This window comes from Zalophus californianus, chromosome 10 (genome assembly GCF_009762305.2).
Source record: "Zalophus californianus isolate mZalCal1 chromosome 10, mZalCal1.pri.v2, whole genome shotgun sequence".
Classification (NCBI taxonomy): Eukaryota; Metazoa; Chordata; class Mammalia; order Carnivora; family Otariidae; genus Zalophus; species Zalophus californianus.
Genome location: NC_045604.1, coordinates 105376142 through 105393443, shown reverse-complemented (window position 1 = coordinate 105393443; position 17302 = coordinate 105376142). Strand labels below are relative to the sequence as shown.

General features: G+C 59.6%; 1 protein-coding gene across 3 annotated transcripts in view; it reads left to right on the top strand.

The window, feature by feature from the left end:
* The window catches only part of CUX1 (cut like homeobox 1), a 350755-nt gene extending 333460 nt beyond the window's left edge, over nt 1-17295 (top strand). For all 3 annotated transcript variants that reach the window (XM_027612898.2, XM_027612897.2, XM_027612896.2), the window contains exons 15-23: nt 8603-8730; nt 9370-9436; nt 10161-10273; nt 12851-12967; nt 14109-14192; nt 14707-14763; nt 15167-15247; nt 16025-16089; nt 16381-17295. In XM_027612898.2, coding sequence (XP_027468699.1) covers nt 8603-8730; nt 9370-9436; nt 10161-10273; nt 12851-12967; nt 14109-14192; nt 14707-14763; nt 15167-15247; nt 16025-16089; nt 16381-16450 — 782 coding nt within the window. In that variant the 3' untranslated portion in view covers nt 16451-17295. The remainder of the gene's footprint in view (nt 1-8602; nt 8731-9369; nt 9437-10160; nt 10274-12850; nt 12968-14108; nt 14193-14706; nt 14764-15166; nt 15248-16024; nt 16090-16380) is intronic.
* The last annotated feature ends 7 nt before the right edge of the window (nt 17296-17302 follow it).

Genomic DNA, 17302 nt, shown 5'->3' with positions numbered 1-17302 from the left:
CCGGAATACCTTTCATAAGCTCAGCCCCCCCCCCCCCAACGTATCGTGGTGTCTTTACATTTTAGCAGTATTTTATATTTTCTGTAACGCACTAAGTCTTAGATGTTTTTAGAGCTCGTTTGTTAATACAATCACAGACTTTTTTTTTTAATCCTCACAGAGACCCAATTGACCAAAAACAGAAAAAAAAACAAAAACAAAAAAGAAAACAACAAAAAAAAAAAAGGCGTCATTTTTGTACAAATAGCTTCGAGAAGCCTCTGTTGTGTTGCTGTGACCCATCTCTGGTAACATTTTTTTTTCCTTGCTATTTGTTTTCGACATTAAGAGTCAAAAGTTGATCCAGCTGGCGTGGGGGTGGGGGAGGCACCCGTCGGCCCCTGGCGTTGTCCCTTCGGTCCTTGGTTAGCCATACGATGTTTGTTCTCAGCACTGTACAACGGTCCCTATATGATATGGAGAAGCAATATCACTGTATGAAACTCACACCATGTATTATTATTATTCACTAGCACCCTAGGTGTGATAATTGAAGTAAATATCTTTTATACAAACACAAGAATGCGTGGGTTGTTTTTATTTGAAGTGCCCCCGCCTGAGGAGAAGCAGCAAACACTCTCATTCTGGGTCCAGAGGGCACCTCAAGAGTTGCCATGCCCAAAGTAGCCATCCCTCCGCCTGCTGGTGCTTTTGGTCCCGCGGGGCCGCCAGGCAGGTGGTGGCAGAGACCTGGCATGGGGTCGGATGCGCGGGGGTCTGGGCACCGCTCTCCACCGCGTCTCCATCCGGGCCTGCATCCCTGTTCCGCTTGCTGTTGCGGGCCTTACTGTTTGAGTAGCCTTGAAATGCTGACCCTCCTGGCATCCGCTTCCTTGTCTGAGAAATGAGAACACCACCGCTTGTCGCGCGGGCTCGCGAGGACCGGGGGCGGTGGCCGACGGTGCTGGGCGAGGCACCAGGCTGATGGTGGCTGCCTCGTTGAGTGGGGCTTGGGCGCCCGGGGGCCGCGGCCAAGTACCCCTGCAGGGCAGCCCGCGGCCTGGGCTAGCCTGCTGTGTGTGTGGGGGGGGGGGGGGGGGGCTAGCCTACTGTGTGTGTGTGTGTGTGTGTGTGTGTGTGTGTGTGTGTGTGTGTGTGTGTGTGTGTGTGTTGGGGGCCGGCGGGGAGGTGACGTCTCTCACTTTGTCCCTGAATCCTGATGCCAAAGACAAGCCCGGTGTACCCGGTAACGTGAGCAAGTGTGAGTGGAAAGAGGAAGGAGGAAACGGTGTCTGTGGGTTTCTGGAATGGTCGGGCTCCTGAGAAGGGGTCTCCAGCCAGTGCTCGGGGCTCTGCAGAGTTGGCTGCTAGGTGGTCCACGTGCTTCTGACTGAGGAGGTTTCTCATCTTGAGATCTAGAAGGTTGGAGGAGAATCGCCATTCTCACCGATGTGTGACGGGGCAGGGGGAATTGGTTAGTTGTGCAGTAATTTCTAGATTCCAGAATGTGTATTAATTTGTAAGTTTCAGAATGTGACGCTCCCACATGTGGTACAGAAGCCTGAGCCATCCTCCCTCCAGTGGGAGAAGCCCCCGCAAGCACAGGACAGTCTCCCCCAAATGTCTGCCCCCACAGATGGGAGAAATTAGGATAAAACCAACAGAGCTCTGTTCTGACTCTGCTAACATTCTACTTCTCCGCTGGCTAGTTTAGGTATGCCCCCCCTCATTAAAGATCTGTTAACTAAATTAAAACATAAAATGTGAAAAAATAAAAATAAAGAACACTTGGCACAAAGCCTTCTAACCCAGAAAGTCTCCCCCGGTGCTTTTAAAGTGAGATTGAATTAAGCAAAACTATAGTCGCACATGGTTCCGTAGGCCTGACTCTGTAAACGGCCAGCTCCCGAGGCAGGGAAGGGAGCAGGGTTTGGCGCTCCGACCATCAGGGTGGTGTCCCCGCTCTAGGTAGAGTCTCAGCCTCCCCGTGTGTGGCCTCCGTCTCCCTGAAGTTAAGTGGGTCTCAACAAAATGACTCCAGGAAATACGATTGGTGATATAGAGGCTGAGGCCACCTGATGACATGCATTTGACCCTTGAAAAACACGGGGCTCAGGGGCGCCGACCCCCGATGCAGTCGAAAATCTGCATATAACCTTTGACTCCCCCAGAACATAACTACTAATAGCCTAGTGTTGACCCGAAGCCTTACCCATGACATAGTCGCTGAACACATATTTTGTATTTATACGTATAATATACTGTATCCTTACAATGAAGTAAGCTAGAGGAAAAAAAGTTAAGAAAATCACAAGGAAAATACATTTACACTAGGGAACCGTAAAAAATCCGCGTGTAGGTGGACCCGCGCCATTCCAACCCATGTTGTTCAAGGGTCAACAGTAATCATCAGAGTGTGCGAGTCATCCGCTGTGATCCTGTCTGCTTGTGTTTTTGAAAGGGGCTCCGAGTGGCTGCCTTGGGTTGGGGTACGTCGCTGCCTCCTCCACAGTCCCTATCGTGCCGGCTTTGGGGGGCACGCAGCTTGCTGGTCTCCTCTTGGGCACGGCATTGGTTCCTGGGCAGGGGCGTGGGGGCCGAGCTGAGAACCCCGAGGGCTCAGGAGAGCTGTTTTGACGTTGGTGGGAGGGGGGAGGCTTCTGGTCACCAGACCCTTGATCTGCGTCTGGGCGCCCCACCCCCAGGGCGGGGGGAGCCACATTAGTGGAAGTGGGATGCACAGCGCGTGCGCAGTGTCGGCCAGGCACTCAGAAGTGACTGCCTTCTCCAAGAAGCTTGGGCTCTCAGAAATGTCGAGAGGAAGGGCCATTTTTTTTTCTTTGTTCAAGAAGTTGGTTTGTGGACAGGTGAAAGGCTGCTCTGTTTGGGACAGCAGAGTGGGGGGCTCCGGGGAGAGAGGTTTGAGGACCCCACTCACTTCACAGTGAGGCATCGGGACCCTTCTGTGTGGTCAAGTGGCAATGCGTCGAGTACCAGGGTCTTCTCTCACCGGCTGGTGGGCGACCTTGGGCAAGTCCTAGTCAATGCTCAGGAAACCCTTTCTGAGACAATGCATGAATTTAGCTTCTTTGAGCTTCCATTTCTGTCTCTGTGGAGCTGGTACGACAATGCCAGACTCACAGGGCTGCTGGAGCAGGGCCGGGGGGCAGCGGGGGGGGGGGGGGGGGGGGCTGCGGGGAGTACCGGATGATGACACCTGTAGACTGTTCATTACAGCGCCCAAGCCCACGGTAGGCACTCAGGACTTGTGGTGGTGGCGCTTGATGTGGCTGTTATCAAATTTGGTGGCTGGAGCGGCTCCCTCTGGTCAAAGTCCTTTCCACCTTGTGCTGGAGCCAGAGGAGCCCCTACCCAGGAGCGCAGGTTAGCCAGAGCTCCAGCGGTTGGGCCTGACCACCACCAGTGATGCCCAGTGATGCCCGAGATGCACGCAGGCTGGGCAGCCGAGTCCCCCACCCCCAGCAGCTCTCTCCAGCCTCTGCTAAAAATTCAGGTCTCGATTCCTGTGTGGCTGAAGCTGCCACGCTGGACCCGGCCACAGACAAGAAGGCAGCACCGCCCCCCCCCGCCTCAATCATATGGAGAGGGGGACCGTGCCTCCCACAGGGGCGGTTTCCTCTTAGAGGCCCGTCTGACTGAAGCATCTGGTGAGGCTGCTCCCCCCCCCGGGACCCCCAAGCCCAGGAGCCTCTCATGTTTGAGGAGAGCAGATTCTCCGGGACAGTGGTTCTCAACTGGGGGGGACTTTGCCCCTCGGGACATTTGGCAGTGTCTGGAGGCATTTGGGGCTGTCGCCGCTGGGCAGAGTGGTGCCTCTGGCATCTAGAGGGGAGAGGACAGAGATGCTGGTAAACACCCTACAAGGCATCGGACAGTCTCCCCACACCCAGCAAAGAATGACATGCCCCAAATGTCAACAGTGCTGAGTCGAGGAGTCTGGGGCTCCTTGATGGATGTAGTCAGCAGATAGTCACGGAGAACTGCCCTGTGCCAGGGACGACGTGCTCCAGGCTGGGAGTCCGGCAGCCTCAAGCCGCTCCCAGCCCAGAGGGGAGGCAGAGCAGTGCAGAACCACAGTCCAGGCCTTAAAATGGGAAAAGGCATTTGCAGGAGGCAAGGAGAGCACCCCAGAGTGAGGGGAGGCAGGTGCACAGAGTCAGCAGTGTAGCTGCTAGTCAGAGGAACAGCAAGCCCCTGGGCGCGGGCAGGGCGGGCAGGTGGCAGGGGGACAGCTGATGGGCATAGAGGGCTAACCGTGCCACTGATCTGCAGTGATAGCAGGGGACAAACGAGGAGCTTGCGTTTCCGTGGGGGCAGACGGTAGACCAAATAAGTAAGTAGGACATAGTGTCTTAGTGGTCAACGTTACAGGAGGAAAAACAAGGTAAGGGGGACTGGAAGAGCAAGGTGAGAGGTTAAAGTTTTAAATCAGGCGGTCAGGGTAGGCTTCGCTGGGAAGGTAAAACGTGAACATGTCCTGCTGGAGTGAAGCAGGCTTGAGGGGCGGGGATCAGGCTTCAGTTTGGACCAGTTTGGACTCCACGCAGTGAGCTCAGGGAGAAGAGTGGCCTGGAGGCCACGCTGGAGAGTTACCAGATTTCAGTGGCACGCAAGGTGGCCAGAGTGAAGGATAGGAGAGCAGCATGTGGGGACAGCTCCTGGGTCCCGCAGCGTTGAGAGCTTAGCAGGCACAAGGAGCAGCAAAGGAAAGAGAGGGCGCAGCCAGCTGGGCAGGAGACCCGAGAGGCTGCAGTGACCTGGGCACAGCGGTGTGCGGGGTCATCGGCCACCTTGGCAAGGACAGTGGGCGTAGTGGGTGTCCAAGTCCGAGGGGAAAGTTTTAAGGATGTGGACACTTGAGAACAGGTTAACTTCTTCAGGGAGTTTTGCAGGAGGGGAAGTAGAATGGAGGGGGGGGGGTGTGTGTTTCAGATGGCAGCCCAACACACTCACGAGCTTGTGGAACGCCGGGGGCTCGTCTCTGGCCACCTGTGGGGACAGACAGGTGCAGAGACGGTGGGTGATGAGCAGCTCCAGTGCTCCCACCGGGTGTGCAGATGGCTGATTGAATAAGGCAGGGTCCCCCGCCCGCGGGAAAGCCGTGAGCAGACACCCCCAGGCCTGCCATCCAGTTGTGCTAAGTTTCTGCGTTTAATCGATCCGCAGTCAGAAATCGTGCCTTGGGGGCGCCTGGGTGGCTGGGTCAGTTAAGCGTCTGCCTTCGGCTCAGGTCATGATCCCGGGGTCCTTGGATGGAGCCCTGCATCGCATCGGGCTCCTTGCTCAGCGGGGAGCCTGCTTCTCCCTCTGTCTGCCGCTCCCCCTGCTTGTGGTCACTCTCCCTCTCTCTCTCACAAATAAATAAAATCTTAAAAAAAAAAAAAAAAAAAAAGGAGGCAGTCATGCCTTGACCTTAAGTCATAGCCAGGCTCCTTAAGTCTTGACCTTGACATTGCTTTGATTTCTTTCTCCCCTCTGTGAAATGCACCCCTTAGGAAGCCGTCCCAGATTCTCCCCAAAGGACGAGTTCCCATGAACTTTCACAGGGGGAGGCTGTCTGGCCCGTCTCACATGGGCCACCTTGCAGAGGCGAGGGGTCCACTAGTGTTCGTCTGTCAGTCACTCCCGCCCCCACACCTGCCCCTACCCGGCCTCTCCCTCTCACAGGCTTTACCCTCATTGTTAGATACTGCGTTCTGCATGCTCCCTCCTCCCGAGCACGCCGCCCCGCACCGGGCTCTGCCCACTGCACTGCGCCATCTGGCATCTGTCCAGAGTGGGCTTGTCCCCAGGTCCCTCCACACCCCTGCCGCCCCACCCCACCCCCGGTTCCACCAGCACCTTGACCAAAGGCTTCCCTCCATCTCCTTGTTCAGCCTTGAGACCCCAGCGACCCCTCCTTACTCACCGACCGCCCCTATTCAACTTGGCACTTTGACACACTTTCTCCTGATTTCCCCCCGCTTCCTGCCACCCCCTCCCTGGGTCTTTTCTGGGACACCCCTGAAGGTTCTGGCCATTCTCACTGCAGGCTGTCTCTGGGCTTCCATGTTCGCTGCCTTGGGGTGTGGAGTCGGGGGACGGGATGCCCTGAGCTCTCCCCAGGCTGCATCTCTGGCCTCGGGAGTCCGGCTCCCCCATCCCCATGACCCCTTAGCCACTCCACTAGCACCTCCTACTCACTGAAGCCAAACCACTGCTGCTCACCCCCTTCCCCATTTGGGGAACCAGCTCCAGGCACAGGCCTCAGCTCCTGGGTTCTGTATGACAAAGGGGTCACATCTCTCTCTCCAGTACCTTCTACTGCCTTGCCCCAGGGCCAGAATTCAAGCCCAGTTCTGCCCGAGTCCAGCTCAGGACCTCCCTTGACACCAACTGCCCACCTGAAGAGATGCCCCCCACCCCAACTTCTTGGTCTGGCTGTCCTTCCCCTGGCAGAGGAAAGCATGGGGGTGGCAGCCAGAGGACCCTGACGGAGCAGATCTAAGTGGCTCAGGGACAGGGTCTCCGAGCAGGGTCTGTAAGTGAGGCCGCTCCTTTGGGGTGGATGCCCGCACGGCGGTTGCCTGGCCTTCTCATCGCCCCAGCGTGGAGCGACAGCTCGCTGCTAGGCTCCTGGCCCTGCCTCTGCAAGCATCCGCTGCCCCACCACACCCTGGGCCTCACCCCATCACTTCTGCTGCCCCGCCTCGCCCAGCCCCTTCCCTGTGTCTCACGGGCAGCCAGTCTCCACGCCTGCTGGGAGTGCAGGCCGGCCGGCCCTCAGTTCTGCCCAGAGCCACCTCTTCAGGGGTGGCCACCCCCGACACTCAGCTTTGCTCCCCCCCGGAGAGCCCCTCAACAGCGAATCCAGTGTCTGGGGGCAGGGGCAGCAGCGTTTGGGTCAGGCCCTCCAGGCCAGCTCAGCAAAGCGGCCCGGCGCCCGCCGGCTGGGGCAGCCCAGAACAGTGCGCAGGCACGGGCACTGATGCACAGGAAACCTGGGGCCGGGCACCCCTCTGACCCCAGGCGCCTGACCAAGACCGTGCCCGACAAAATAGCAGTGCAAGCAGTCATCTTGCTGGCACCTCGTCTGCCCCTTGTGCGGCGCTCGGTCCCCTCGGCACCACGCGGTGTGCACACCTCCGGGGATGAGGGCTCCCTCTGGCTAGACCTTGGGGCCCCCCCTCACCGTGGGCTCCTGAACCTCCATCCCGCCTCTTCTGTACCCACGGCCTACGGCCTGAAGGCCGGACCTCCACCCTGCCACCCCCCCATCCTCCCTCCATGACCTGACCCTGCCCTCACGTCCAGCCTCTTCCCCAAACCCCACCTCGGGTCCCTCACTTCCACCAACACCTGCCAGGTACCAGTGTCTGAAGGAAGAAGTCCATTCAGGCCCAGAACCAGTGCAGACCCAGCTGCGGGGGGAGGGCTCGGACATGGCCTTGGGTTTGGTCCCGGCCGAAGAGGCCTCCGTTCTTCATCTGTAAAAGGGGGATCACCTTTTTGGACTGGTTGGATTGTTGCGAGATGTGTAAAGAGCTTGGCGTGCAGCAGGCACCCAGGAGATGGAGCCGGTGGGGGTGAGGTCAGCAGCCCCCCACCCTGGCTCAGGACGCTGAGCGCAGCCAAGGCCGGGTTGGCAGGCAGGTCAGCAGGCCGCGCGGCGATGGGCAGATAAATCCCTGTGACGGGGAGGGTACAGGGCCATCCTCCTGACTCGGCCCCTAGCCCAGAGCCTTTGGGCATTTCTGGTGCCACAGTGCCCCCTGGTGGCCATGCAGCCCACCGCGAAGGACAGCGCCTCCACCACCTTCTCTGTGGCCCTGAGCAAGACTCGTTGGCGCCATTTAGAAACGAGACCCGGGCTGCCCCCAGGCACCCACTTCCCTCCCTGCTCCCCCTGCTGCTGTTGGCACCCCACCCCCCGGGCCTGGACTGGGAGACTTTCCCAACATCTCCCACCCTCCAAAAGGACAGGAAGGTCTCCATACAGAATTATTTTGGATTGGCTTTTGCCACAAAGACAACACCTGGCAACTCAGTGGGGGGGGGAGGTAGAGACTGTGTAGGTCCGGGGAATTCCTGGGGGGGCACCCCATCCCCCTCACTGGGCTGGAGCCTGTTGGGGGAGAGGCCAAGCGAGTCTGGTGTCAGCTCCAGAGGCAGGACCCCTCACTCCCCCACCTCCTGCTGGATCTAAAGCAGGCCCACCCACGCCTGACTGTACCTTCTTTCTCCCCGACTCCGACCCCTGAGGCCTCCCTCTGGTCATTATCCCAGGGCACAGCCCTGGAAGAAACTTGGGGTTCGCTGGGTTCCACATCCCTGCCTTGCTTGACAGAGGCAAAGTGAGGCCTCGAGAGGGCAAGGGGCCGGCCAGGCTCCCGGCTGGTCATGGCAGAACCAGGGAGGACCCGTTCCTCCTGAATCCCCCTGCCCTGGGCAACTGCAACTACCTCGGGAATTTCAGGAGCGTACTGAGTTCTTAGGGCCAGGAGTGCCCCTGCTGGCTGGCCTCACGGCCATCCCTTAGACTAAGGGTTGGAGAGGCAGAGTGGGGAAGGTGCCACGGGCCACACCAGGCTCCCTCTGACGGCCACGTCTTCCTTTGACACAGGGCGCTGCGCAGAGCTGCAGGTCCACGTCACCGAGGCCACGGCCACAGCAGCTGAGCAGAGGGAGCTGATCGCGCGCTTGGAGCAGGACCTTAGTACCATCCAGTCCATCCAGCGGCCAGATGCCGAGGTGAGCCTGCCCCCTCACCACCCGCCCCAAGCTTTGAGCCCTTACCCAATAAAACTTCACGGGTTAACTGGCGCCAGCTCCTCAGGCGGCTGGTGTCCGCCTGCCCCCACAGGGCCCACGGGGCTGTCACCCACAGCCCGAGTGTTGCCTGCACACTTCACCACAAAGGCCCAGTTCGGGACGCCAGGCCACAGGGCACAGGGGCAGGCTTGGAACTCCGCCCTGGGAGCTGTGGACCAAAGCCGGGCAGGATGATCCACCCATCCCACAGCTAGAGGACCTGAGGCCCGGGGGTCGCGGAAGGCTGGAGCCCACGGAGCCCTTGGAGGTCACTCTGTCACCCGCCGCATTTTCTAGATGCAGAAATGGGGCTCGGAGAGAGCAGCTGGGCCGGCCCGGCAAGGCCGAGTGGCCCCATGATGGCACCCCGCTGAGCTCTCGCCTCGGGGGTCAACCCGAGGCCCAGCCTTCCCTTCGGGGGCCCACGGGAGGCGTCCTCCAGGCCCCTTGTGGCCACTGGGGTACCCAGTCCCGCCACCAGACCGCCCCACCTGTTCCTTGCCCCCCACTTGCTTGGCACCCTGAAAGGGTTCTTTCGGTGGCACATAGAGAGCAGCTGCCTCTTCCTCCCACCTGCAGGGCGCAGCTGAGCACGGCCTGGAGAAGGTCCCAGAGCCCATCAAGGAGGCCACCGCCCTGTTCTATGGTAAGGAGGGGCTGGCCTGTCTCCGAGCCAGCGATGGGCAGGGCGGGGGCAGGGAAAGGAGAAAGGAGGTGCTACAGTCAGCCCTGATCCCTCAAGAGCACTCCCCGTCCTCCAAGAAGATCAGGGCCCCCCGCCCCAGCAACGCAGCAGCAACCAAAGAGAGGGGGCTGGGTCCGCCACTTGCCCTTCTATGCCTTAGCTTGACACCCCACCCAGGACCCTGGCCCCCTTTGCCCTTCCAATAGCCTGTGGGCGGCTAATGGCTGGTGGTGAGCGCCCCAGGGAGGCCTCAGCACAGAGATGCAGCCAGAGAGCTCCCAGCGCTGCTGGGGAGGTGGCCTGCTCTGGTGTCGGTATGGAGCAGGAACCTGGGGCTGTTGGGCCCGGACATTGGAGGGAGGCTCCCACGGCTTCCCAGTGTCCTTTCACTTCCCCAGGAGTTGCGGTGGCGGGCGGTGGGGGGGGGGGCCTCGTCCGACAGATGCAGGGGTCTCAGGTCCAAGTACCGAGGAATGGGGGCCTGGGGCCCTCGCCGTCTAGGATCCCTATTCCCCTGGACATCCCTTCCCTGCCCCGGCCTCTCAGCGCCTGTGCTCAGACACCTGTGCCTTCCACCCTCATGGCCCTTGGCCAGAGTTCCCTCTGGGCTGGGGCTACCCGACCTGAGGACCCACGGGTGGGTTCTGCCTCCCACCACCCCAAGCCACTCTCCTCCACCTCCTAGGACCCTCGGCACTGGCCAGTGTCACCCTCCCTGAGGGCCAGGTGGACTCGCTGCTCTCCATCATTTCCAGCCAGAGGGAGCGTTTCCGTGCCCGGAACCAGGAGCTGGAGGCTGTGAGTCACATTCTTCCCTCCCTTATGCTCCGTGGACCTGAGGACACAGTGGGGGACCCACAGGCGTGGGGGCAGAGAGATGTGTCACAGACCATAAACCACAGAGGGGTTAGATTTGTTCTGTGCAGTCAGGGAGGGCTTCCTGGAGGAGGTTCTGCCACGCTGGGCTTTGAAAGACGACTTAGACACTCAAAGTGGAGGAGACTAGGTGAGCAGAGACAGGGGGGGCCAACAAGCCCGAAAGGCTGTGCCAGGGCTGCAGGAATAAGACCCAGAGGGCCCTACCGCCCGGCTGGGGTGCTCCCCAAGGATTTAAGCACGGGAGAGACACCGTCAGAATGGAAGGTAGGAAGGGTCACTCGGCAGCCAATTCAGGACAGAACCTGGCCTGGGAAGACGACTGGAGAGTGGTCACCATCGTCCAAGAAGAAACATCTGAATGCGGTGGGGGACTGAAGACAAGGGCAGGGCGGAGAGGAAGGGCTTTGAGCCCCGTAAGGAGGAGCAATCGGGAAACGTTGAGGAGCCCCGTGGGACTGGGAGAGCACCCAGCTGGGGGCCTTCCTGGAGGGGTGCCACAAGAAAGGGGTGGTCTGCAAAGGTGACCTGCAAAAATGTGAGGTGCCTCCCCGGGGTGACTGCGGTACCAGCAGGGTGGCTGGGGTCCCTGAACGGGAGACAGGATACAAGAGAGGGGGTCAGGGAGGAAGTGACAGGGGCACGCTCTCCTTTCCTGGGGGGACACAAAGACCCAGGCCCACGGAGGGAGTGCACGGTGGATCCGGATTGCGGAGGCCCCGGTGACAGACCAGAAGAGTACCTGGAGGGGGCGCTGTGCCGGCCTTGGGGGCTCTGCAGACTCCCCATCCCCCAGAGCCAGGCCAGGTCATCCCCGAGCTCTCCCGGTGCGAGCAGGAGCCCGGAAGGTTTCCATCCTTCTCAAAGAGTCACTGCCTGAGCTCATGATGGAATTTCTAGACCCTTCCTCTCCAAACCCACAGCTGTGCCCGTGGGATTTCTAGGCTGGGGCCAGGGAGAGTCTGACATTCACTGGGTGCCCACGGCGGGCCAGGCCTGCTGCTGGCCCAGGGGCCAGGGTGGGCCAGCTCCAGTGGGACCTCCTGTGATCTGGGCTCCGGGGCAGGAGGCTTCAAACGGGGGCATGGTCAGGCCTGCTCACACTCACACTCACACTCACACTCCGCTCAGGGACTAGGGACGGCCATGCCACGGGATGCCAGGCAGCCCTTAAAAGGAGGCCTTCAAAATAGATTAAGTGGGAGGCAAAGTGTTTTACAGCATTCTACCTTTTGCTTTAAAAAAACCTAGGTTTTGTTGTTGTTTTTTTTAAAATCAGGTACTGACTTTTTAAAAACTGTGGTAAAACGCACGTAACATAAAATTCACCGTCTTAACCATCTTTAAGTGTACAGTTTGGGGACATTAAGTACATTCATGTGGTTGTACAAACATCCACACCATCCAAGTCCAGAGCTTTTTTCATCTTCCCAAACTGAAACTCTGTCCCCACTAAACACTAACTCCACGCCGCGCCCCCAGCTTCATCCCCAGTTCACCACGCTTCTACCCTCTGTCTCTGTCACTTGACTACACTAGGGACCTCGTGTAAGTGGAATCATACAGTATTTGTCTTTGTGTGGCTGGCGTATTTCGCTGAGCAGAATGTCCTCAAGGTTCATCCATGTTGTAGCAGGTGTCGGAATGTCCTTCCTTTTTAAGGCTGAGCAATATTCTGCTGTGCCGTATACCAAGTTTTGTTTATCCATTCATCCATCAAGAGACCCTTGCTTTGCTCCCATCTGTTGGCTGCTGTGAACCGTGCTGCCATGAACATGGGATGTGCAGATATTTCTTGGAGTCCCTGCTTTCAGTTCTTTCGGGTAGCTACCCAGAAGTAGAATATCTGGATCATGGGATAATTCTATGCTTCATTGTTTGAGGAGCCGCCCTACGACTGGGTACTTTTTAGTCCTGTTTGAATTTTTTTGACAGTATGAAGAAAACACCTACTTGAGCATTTGGATAAGCTGAAAACTGAGGTCCTTTTTCATTTGCTCCTGGATTAGCAAACATTAAAACCGCATAGCGTCTGACTCCATTTATATGAAATGTCCAGAAGAGGCAAATCAAAAGAGACAGAAAGATCAGTGGTTGCCAGGGGGTAGGAGAAGAGGGAAGGACTGATGGGTTTGGGGTTTCCTTTTGGGGTAATAAACATATTGTGGAAGGAAATCGTGGGGATGGTTCACCATATTCACTGTGAATATACTAAAAAAAAAAAAAAAAAAAAGAATCACACACCTAAAGACAGTGATGTTTGTTATATGAATTACATCTCAATAGTTCTTTCAAAGGTTGATGATACCATAAACAAACAAAGAAGACATGAAGGAGCCTGGCCCCAAATCTGTCTTCTGCTTGGGGTGGGGTCACAGGAGGAGAAGGGGCTCTGGGTAGATGAACAGAACCTGTGTCAGCCTGGCAGCCTCCCCCCAGCCCCTTCCCCCGCGGGCCCTGCCTGCCCGCCCACCTGCCCACCCGCCCACCTGCCCCCAGGAGAACCGCCTGGCCCAGCACACCATCCAGGCCCTGCAGAGCGAGCTGGACAGCCTGCGTGCAGACAACATCAAGCTCTTCGAGAAGATCAAGTTCCTGCAGAGCTACCCAGGCCGTGTAAGTGCCCTCCCCAGTTTCGGCCCCAGGTGTACCAGGCAAGCAGAGAGGACTACCAGGCCCCCCAAGGCAAGAGGGTTGGGGGCAGTGACCTGCTGGGCAGCCCTGGGGGCCATCCAGCCCGCCCTGCCTGCCCGCTATCCTCCCGGAGCTGGGGAGAGTCCCCCACAGTGGGGCCTTTGTGCAGTTCATTCGTCAGAACAGCCAGGAGGTGGTGAGGTTCAGCAAGAGGCGGGGCTCACAGGCCCCAGGCCCGTGGGCCCTGGTGTCCCCTCTATGAAATGGGAGTGATCCACTAGCAGATCCTAGGATCCTAGGATTTAACTCCAGAGCTGTTGAGCATGCAGGATAGGCCCTGGGGAATCCATATGTTTTAAACTTACATTCTTTAAAAAAAAAAAAAAAAAAAAAACAGACTCTGGTCCAATATCCCCCAAACCGATCAAGAAAACAGAATAAAAAACTAAAAACCCACTCACTCCATTCTGGGCCTCGGAGGGCCCTCCCTGGCTTCTCTCAGCCCCCAGGCCTCACAGGGGAACCCCTCATGGGAGGAAACCCTTCTGTGACTGTGGGGAGACAGGGTGGCCTGTAGAAGCTCAGGGAGCAGTGACACTCAGGGTGGGGGCCTCCGGAGGACAAGACCTTCTGCCCCATCCCCCACTCCACCTGTTGGAACTGCACTCAGGCCACCAGAGGGCGCCAGACTCTGCGCAAACTAGTACACTGTACCCAGTGCCGCACTGGGGTGGGGGTGCCTGGCTCACGGCTCTGGTGCCCCACAGCCACCCTGCACGCTCCCTGCGAACCCCTCCCAGACCCACTGGCCCAGCCCTGTCTGATGTACACTCCAGCCCCAGACTGGGCTTCAGTTCCCTCTCCCTGCCGGGAGTCACCGTGGCGCCGGAGCCTGGTGGGAAGTCTCTGGACACGGGCAATGCTCCTGGACGTGTGGCCCTGGCCACATTCAAGCTGTCACCCGGCCCTCTCCCAGCTCTAGGGCGTGGGGCCCCTCCCCCACCTCCACTGTGCTGATGGGGAAACTGAGGCTCCCCTGTGATCCTGCCAGCCTCGGGATGCCTCATCCCTGCCTTATTCCTGTTGGGCCCCCAGTCACTGGGTCTCTCTCCTCCTCATACAGAGCGGAGGCGGTGACGACACGGAGCTGCGGTACTCATCCCAGTACGAGGAGCGCCTGGACCCCTTCTCGTCCTTCAGCAAGCGGGTGCGTGAGCCCACAGAGGCTGCTCACCGGCCGGCTGTGGGGAAGCCTGCAGGACCCACCAGCTCGCCAGGCCTCAGCCTGCCCTATGCCCTCATGCCAGCAGCCCGGCCCAGCCTCACTCTGCTCCCCGCCACACTGCCCCCCCCCACACCCCCCCAGAACCAGCAGGGCAGCCTCCATGAAGGCCGAGGGTGCACCCCGGGCGGGCCGAGGGTGCCAGGAATACCTGATGGCTACGTGAGGGTGTGTGATAGGGAGTGGGCTAACCCCACGCGCCTGCTCGGGGGTCAGGCAGACAAGCGAAGGGCCCCTGGTGTCATGTGGCCTCCGCAGAGGGCGGAGGGAGGCAGCTATCCCGGGAGCCGCTCACAGACGTTGGGCAAGCCTAGGGTGTCACGCTGAGTGGAAGGGGACACCAGGGAGGCCCCCAGCAGCCCCCTGGGGTCCCTCTCTGCAGCAAGCTGGGGCCTAGGGGGCCCTTGGGGTCCTCCCCTCACCCTCCCTCCCTCTTCAGGAGCGGCAGCGGAAGTACCTGAGCCTGAGCCCTTGGGACAAGGCCACGCTCAGCATGGTGAGTTCCCTCCTCTGTGCTCAGCTGGGACACGCCGGGACCTCTGACTCCGGGCCTCCAAAGACATCTGCCCTGAGTCCCGTCTGGAGAAGCCCCAGGGACCCCCCCGCCCCTACCCCGCATAGGCCCCGCCAGGAGTGGCCATGGGACCTAGAACAAGGGTCCCTTCCCCTCCAGGACAGCTCCTCCGGTAGTACCATTCCTGGAAGGTTCTGGAACTGTGCTGCAGGGGGCGCCATTCCCTAGAATTCCTGTGGCCCAGGTTCCCAGCCCATACAGTGGGAGACCAGCCTGCCGTCCCTCCTCTTCCTGCCCCGGGTCCTTCACTGCAGGAACCTGGGGCAGCCCTTCAGGGGTGGGTGAGGCCTGCCCCACCCCCACGCCACAACTTCTTGCTCCCCAGGGGCGACTGGTTCTCTCCAATAAGATGGCACGCACCATTGGCTTTTTCTACACGCTATTCCTGCACTGCTTGGTCTTCCTGGTGAGTATCCAGGCGGGCGGCCAGTGATGCCTTCACCATGCTTCCCGGACCTCCAAGGGCAGCAGGGTCGCTCTTGTGGCCTGGCACCCTGGGCAAACCCCGGGCCACACTGTGCTCCTGGCCACCTCTCTCCCCTTCAAGGGGACAGTGAGCCCACCCATCAGGCCCTCTGGCTGGGGCAGCAGCCCGGCCACTCTGGAAACGGCCTGGCTGACTCCGTCCACGGCCCCGTCCTGGAGGGGCGCGGGGGGAGGGCATGGCCACTGTGGGAACCTGAGGCCGGCAGGGAAGCAGGTCTGACTGACTACTAAGGGACAGCCAGGTGGGCTGCACAGGCAGGGATATTTTGAACTGAATCTCCTCAAGTGCAGAGTGACCGTCCTGGGGAATGTCTGCCGTCCCCTGAGGGAATCGGAGAGGGTAGGACATGCCTGTGAAGGCTTCAGCCTCGGGGACTCCTGTCCCCAACGAGGCCACAGGCAAGATGGCCCCTCCGTGGTTAGCCTGGGCTCCAACTCTGACCCCAGAGCCCAGCAGGTCCCGGCCTGCCAGTGTCACACGCAGCAATGTCAGGGACAGTTCCCCCACGGCAAGGCCTGTCTGACCGTGTGTGAAACAGGCGGGGGCGCAGGGACATCTCTGAGGCCCTCCTGCCCTGGGGTCCGGCCCAGGAGAACCGTCATGCGCAGCCGGGAGGCCAGGCCCGGTGGCTAGAGGTGGGCTGCAGGAGGGGCGGTGCGTGGGGACAGACAGTTCACTGTGTCTCTGCCTGGCCAGGTGCTCTACAAGCTGGCGTGGAGCGAGAGCATGGAGAGGGACTGTGCCACCTTTTGCGCTAAGAAGTGAGGACAGCACCCGAGTCCCACCACAGCCCTGCGCTGAGCCCCGCCGCACCACCGAGCTTCTCCCGTGCCCCCCACCCCCAGCCCTCCACCACTGCCGCCCACTCTGGCCCGCCCCCAGCTCCCCAGCACCCACCCTGCCACAGGGTGCACGCCCCCTGGGATCCCCGTGCCCCCTCCACACACACGTGCACACACGTGCACACATGTGCACACACATACACACACGTGCACACACACACTTCCCTCCTTTTTACCCTTGGTCTCAGCAAAGGTCTCTATCCCCAACAGGTTTGCCGATCACCTGCACAAGTTCCACGAGAATGACAATGGGGCGGCAGCCGGTGACTTGTGGCAGTGATGTCCCCGGGCCTCCCCAACACGACAGTGATGGCTGCACCCCCGACCCCTTGCTTGTTCAGCTGCTTCTAATGACTTAGACTTCCCTGCAGAGTTCCCCACAGAAACTGCCCTTGTCCTCCACGCCCTGGTGCCAGAGGTCCCAGGTCCCCCTGGGCCCCCTTAAGGGGACGTCAGCCACATCAGGCCCCCTAGGTCCAAAAAGGCCCCGAGGCCGAGCCAGGCTGAGTCAGAGGGGCCCCTTCAGCCCCATCTTAGGCTGGGGACCTGGCTTGGGCCCCGCCCATAGCCTGACCACTATCCCTGGTGGCAGTCACCTCCCATCACCAGCTGTGATGATTTGAGTCCTTGCTGATTCTGTCCATGGTTCATCCAGTTGGGATCCCCTGGGCCTCTCTGTGCCAGGTCTGAGACCCCCTAGGGCTCCCCTACCATCTACCACCACCACCTCCCCCCAAGAGATAGAGGTCCCTCCCTCACAGGCCAGCGGGCTTTGAGTCCTGCCCTTGTCACCACCCCCACCCCACCCTGAGAAGAGGGGAAGCCCCAGAGGGCGTGGGATAGTTTCTGTTACCTCCTTCCTGCCCCCAGACCTGTTGTGAGTTTTGCTTTAGCAAGATATTTTGGCTTCTAGGCAAGGAGGGATCTCCAGTGAGCCCCTGTGCCCCAGGCTTTTCAGACCCAAGGACTGGCCTGAGGGGCCCAGGTGCCTCTCAGCCAAGGCAGAACGAGCCCATGGAACACCCTAGCATGGCCACCTTGGAGCCACTGGCTGATCTTCCTAAGTTAGATTTGCACTTGCGCGTTCAGCTTTGCACATTTCAAATAAACACATGGTTGCAGCTACGCTGGT